This window comes from Pinus tabuliformis, chromosome 2_2 (assembly GCF_031772625.1).
Source record: "Pinus tabuliformis cultivar Carrire ecotype Pingquan chromosome 2_2, CPIR1, whole genome shotgun sequence".
Classification (NCBI taxonomy): domain Eukaryota; kingdom Viridiplantae; phylum Streptophyta; class Pinopsida; order Pinales; family Pinaceae; genus Pinus; species Pinus tabuliformis.
This window is the reverse complement of record NC_142300.1, coordinates 157758031-157763404: the sequence shown is the minus strand read 5'-3', so window position 1 is coordinate 157763404 and position 5374 is coordinate 157758031. Positions and strand designations below refer to the sequence as shown.

At 38.2% G+C, this 5374-nt stretch overlaps 1 protein-coding gene across 1 annotated transcript; it reads left to right on the top strand.

Moving 5' to 3' along the window:
- Window positions 1-857: 857 nt before the first annotated feature.
- LOC149191901 (chromatin modification-related protein EAF1 B-like) lies at window positions 858-2029 on the top strand. The gene is made up of 3 exons (XM_089406279.1): window positions 858-1442; window positions 1539-1636; window positions 1915-2029. Exons 1-3 carry the CDS (start codon window positions 1386-1388, stop codon window positions 1922-1924), a joined length of 165 nt encoding a protein of 54 aa, XP_089262405.1. The 5' UTR covers window positions 858-1385; the 3' UTR covers window positions 1925-2029.
- Window positions 2030-5374: the final 3345 nt, after the last annotated feature.

Genomic DNA, 5374 nt, shown 5'->3' with positions numbered 1-5374 from the left:
GGCTCCTTTTCAGGTTTTTTGAGGTTTTTTTGCTAGAATTATTGTTTTGAGATCATAGTTCTTATTTTATTGTCAACTTTATTTAACATGATAATGTGAATGGTTATTTCTCCTTATATGTGTTTTGTTGGGTTATCGCTCTTCGATAGAAAAAATGAGACACTTTCCTTATATTTACGTCGTAAGGCGTTTCCCTCTGAAATGAACTCCCCCAAATGCTTTTCTGTCTTAATCTTAACCGTCAGATCGATTGTTAGACGATTCAAAAATAATCTACCATCAAAATTAATTAGAAAACATTAATAATTAGTTAATTAAAAAATTAATTAAACCATACCCATCTTGTCAGTCCACTGGGTCCGTCCTGCACGCAGATAGCCGCGTTTGCTGCAGAGGAGGGTGAGGGGTGTGTAGAGGAGGGCGGAGGTGAATTCCTTTGCTCCACGAGGATGAGGAGGGTCGGGTATGCGTTGGTAGTTTTGCTCTGCATCGGTTTCCTGTGTACAAAATCAAGTTGGATGGTCGAGGAAGACGAAACCACTTACCGCAAAGCTATTTGTTGAACCTGAGACTTAATTTCCCTTTGTTGCGAGGGTTTCTTGTTTCTTTTCTGTTTTTAGGGTTATTCTTTTTTGTTTGTGGTTTTCTTGTTTATGCAGGGATGCAAGCCAATGGAGCGCATAGAGGTCGCAGGATCGAGTTCCGTGTCTGCTGACCCCGGCCGCATAGCTTCAGCACAGCCTGGCAACGAAGGGCGGCAGGTTGTGGATGTCGGGGCAGAGTGGAATCTCGTCTCCTTGCAATAAATAATTGGGCAGGTGAGGAGGAGAGGTTATTACCACCATGTCAAGAAGGCATGGATGCTTCAGACGAGTTTGCTTTTGGCAGCATTGCGGTCAAGCCGTGGAGATTCTGCCGAAAGCAATAGAAGACCTGGGACTTTTCTTGGCAGGGAATTAAAAACAACAGACAATTTTGCTGGTGATACAGAAGTTGTGGATGCTAAAAGAATCACATCATGTTGTGATGGGAAAGGACATGTTACACAGGAAGGGCAGACATCACAGCTGGATGGAAGTCAGATTGAAACACATGTAAAAGAATCAGAAGACGCAGGGGGTGTATGCATGGGAGTTAAAGGCTATGCAAGAAGAAATAGGCATAAATCAATTCGTTATACTGGACACTCGTCAATAAAGGATAATGTTAAAGTTATTATTGGTGATAGATGTCCAAACTTGCCCACTGAGGTTGAGATACATGACTCAAGCAGAGCTCAGGTAGCAGTGATTTCGTTTGTATACCATTTTTTATAGTCCCAAAGCTTCTTTTTTACTGTGTTATTCTTTTCACTGGTCCACTAGAGAAATGATTACCATGAAATCATGCAGGAGTTTGTTGTTCATGAAGAATGGAGGAGGGAACTGGAATTCCTGGAGAAGGTCTCATCTCTTATTCATTTCCCTTGAATTTACAGGCCATGCTTAGTGAGGGTTATTTGCTTTGTTGTAGCTTACATTTGGTTTTATTCTTTTCAGGGAGAAAATCCCTTGGATTTCAAATTTGGAGAGACAACCTCTATTGGTTTTCTGTCTCCATCAACAATGGATCCACTAGCTGAGCAGTACATAACAAGGTTTTCTTCAGGCTTATCACCTGCTCAGTTTTGTTTTTATTGCCTCTACGAATTTGCAAAATCTCTTCTTTTGTGATGGAGCACAACCAATACTGAGTTACATACACTCTTATGGTAGCCAATAAACCATTCAATGATAATTTGTAGTGAAGCAAAAGGTAGCTTTGCTTTGAATGCCTCACCAATTGGAGATTTTGCCGAAAGGAGACTACTCTATCTCAGCATTGTTAGCTGTGCTGTGAAATATTGTTTTAATGCCAAATTTTCTTGACATGCAGGCTAGACTGAAAAAGAACACAGAATCTGCTAATTCAAAACCTTTTCTGGAGCCTCCACGAAGGAAATCTCATTGGGATTTTGTCCTTGAGGAAATGTCTTGGATGGCTATGCAGGTTCATGCAGTGGCAGTGCTTTTCTGGTTTTTGTAATAATTTTTTGACTTTGTTTATAGCCAAATGTAAATACCTTCACAGTATTGTGTAAATAACAACATTATTTATGTTTGTGATATATTACTTTATCTATCTGCCTTTGTTCTATGTAGGAAAGGCTTTGGAAGACGGTTGCAGTTGCGCAAGTAAGTTGTTGGGTAGCTCAAGAGACAGGTCATGGAGACTTTTTTTGGACAAAGGACCTGCACCAGAAGCAAAGAAAAAATGCTCATGCAATTGCAGCTGCTGTCACGAAGTTTTGGCATGAAGTGGAGACACTCTCATACAGGGGTGATATCTCCTTTGCAGTAGGGTAGTAGTCCACTGGTGTCACAAAAGGAACCAAATGGTGATAACTCTGTTATGGATTGCATTATTCACTTTACTTCTAGTGCAGGATCACATATTTGACTAAAGTTTTATCAATTATTTTATCCATCTTTTGTTCAATCTAAATGTATGAAAAGGAAATCAAGATTGCAAACTTGACTGAACTTTTATGTGATTCACAATTTTTTTTCTACTAGCTTTTCTTCAATGAAATGCATGAAAGGAAAATGAACTAGGGTAGAGAAATTAATGTTTCTTTTATTAATTAAATATGAAGGGGGCGATAGAAATCAGTTATATATTTTTTTAATTGACTGTGACACCAAAATAAATGGTCTTTACTGATCCTGGACATCTTCAATAAAACCAAGAAAGATACATGACTAAAGCAGAGCTCAGGTAGCAGTGATTTCGTTTGTATACCTTTTTTTATAGTCCCAAAGCTTGTTTTTTACGGTGTTGTTCTCTTCACTGATACACTAGAGAAATGATTACCATGAAATCAAGCAGGAGTTTTTTGTTCGTGAAGAATGGAGGAGGGAACTGGAATTCCTGGAGAAGGTCTCATCTCTTATTCATTTCCCTTGAATTTACAGTCCATGCTTAGTGAGGGTTATTTGCTTTGCTGTAGCTTACATCTTGTTTTATTCTTTTCAGGGAGGAAATCCCTTGGATTTCAAATTTGGAGAGACCAACTCTATTGGTTTTCTATCTCCATCACCAACAGATTCACTGGCTGAGCAGTACATAACAAGGTTTTCTTCAGGTTTATCACCTGCTCAGTTTTGTTTTTATTGCCTCTACGAATTTGCAAAATCTCTGTTTTTGTGATGGAGCACAACCAATACTTATTACATAGACTCTTATGGTAGCCAATAAACCATTCAATGATAATTTGCAGTGAAGCAAAAGGTAGCTTTGCTTTGAATGCCTCATCAATTGGAGATTCTACCGAAAGCAATAGAAGACATGGGACTTTTCTTGGCAGGGAATTAAACATAGCAGGCAATTTTGCTAGTGATACAGAAGTCGTGGATGCTGAAAGAATCACATCATGTTGTGATGGGAAAGGACATGTTGCACAGGAAGGGCAGACATCACAGCTGGATGGAAGTCAGATTCAAACACATGTAAAAGAATCAAAGACTCAGGGGGTGTACACATGGGAGTTAAAGGCTATATGCAAGAAGAAATAGGCATAAATCAAATCGTTATACTGGACACTCGTCAATAAAGGATAATGTTAAAGTTATTATTAGTGATAGATCTCCAAATTCGCCCACTGGTTTAAAAGGACTTGGAGACGTCAAAGATACAGAGGTTGAGATACATGCAGACAAAAATTGTAATATTTCATCAACCAGTATTTCAAAGTCCACGCCCTTCAATAAGAATGGAATTCTAGAAGCACTTATGCATGAAAACCATTTGGGAAATGATTTGGGTGGGCTACAAAGGCAGGACAGTCATAGGGATGCTACAATATATCCACAATGAAGGAAATCATATCGGCATTAAGGTTGATATAAGTTCTGACAATATCCAAAGCCATCAATGTCCTAAAGAGGTCAATGTGGCTTAGGACCTAGTTCTAAGAAATGCTGCAGCATCGATGGTGGTTAGTGAAGATACATATCAAACTTCATGCCAAGCAAATGATAAAGTGGGTACAGATAAATTTGTCCAGAATGTTGTTGTATAGGAATCGAGTCTGAATAGGAGGTATGCTAGTTGAATAATTGAAGACGAGAAGAATGTACATGTTGAACAGGAAAATAATCAACATTGTTCATCCACAACTGCAGCTGATATTGGCAAAATGAACATATCAGGAACTAATTCATCTCATACACATGAGAAACACGACTTTAATGAATGTGCTTCTGAGAAACATTCAATGTCTGAGAGGTCACCAGAAAGTACAAGTTTGGACAATATAAAGGAAACATCTTCATCAAATTATATGGATTTGCATACGAGGAGAAGAGCCAATTCTAAGTATGAAGATAAATTTTTAGGGGTCACTGATGTTAAGATAAAGACTGAAGAAGGATTACCAGCTAAAATAGTCAACATCGTTCATCCACAACTGTAGCTGATATTGGAAAAATGAACATATCAGGAACTAATTCATCTCATACACATGAGAAACACGACTTTAATGAATTTGCCTATGAGAAACATTCAATGTCTGAGAGGTCACTAGAAAGTACAAGTTTGGACAATATAAAGGAAACATCTTCATCAAATTATATGGATTTGCATACGAGGAGAAGAGCCAATTCTAAGTGTGAAGATAGATTTTTAGGGGTCACTGATGTTAAGATAAAGACTGAAGAAGGATTACCAGCTAGTACTGATGATCACAAATATTCAGGATGTAAAAGGAAAAAAAAAATCCTCTTCTGTACTGGAAAAGGAGGTTGAGAGTCAAGTGGGTGGCATATCTAGTTCCCAAAAAATGTCTATGCTTCCACAATCAAAAGTTACCAGCTTATCTGGTATTGTGAGTAGTAAATACCCAAGATTTTCTCTTCCTTTGGAAAAGGAGAAGAATTCAAACTTATCGGCAACAACAAAAAGAGCACATGAAGATATCATTTTGGAAGAGGCCAAATTGATCAAAGTATGCCAGAAGCACTTATGCATGAAAACCATTTGGGAACTAATTTGGTTGGGCTACAGAAGTAGGACACTCATAGGGATGCTACAATATATCCACAATGAAGGAAATCATATTGGCATTAAGGCTGATATAAGTTCTGACAATATCCAAAGCCATCAGCATCCTAAAGAGGTCAATGTGGCTCAGCACCTAGTTCCAAGAAATGTTGCAACATCGATGGTGGTTAGTGAAGATACATATCAAACTTCATGCCAAGCAAATGATAAAGTGGGTACAGATAAATTTGTCGAGAATGTTGTTGTATTGGAACCGAGTCTAAATAGGAGGTATGCTGGTTGAATAATTGAAGAT

Coding starts and splice junctions, on each gene's coding strand:
- LOC149191901 (XM_089406279.1), top strand. CDS start 1,386: ATGCAGGAGTTTGTTGTTCATGAAGAATGGAGGAGGGAACTGGAATTC. Junction 1,443..1,538: donor AACTGGAATTCCTGGAGAAG/GTCTCATCTCTT, acceptor TATTCTTTTCAG/GGAGAAAATCCCTTGGATTT.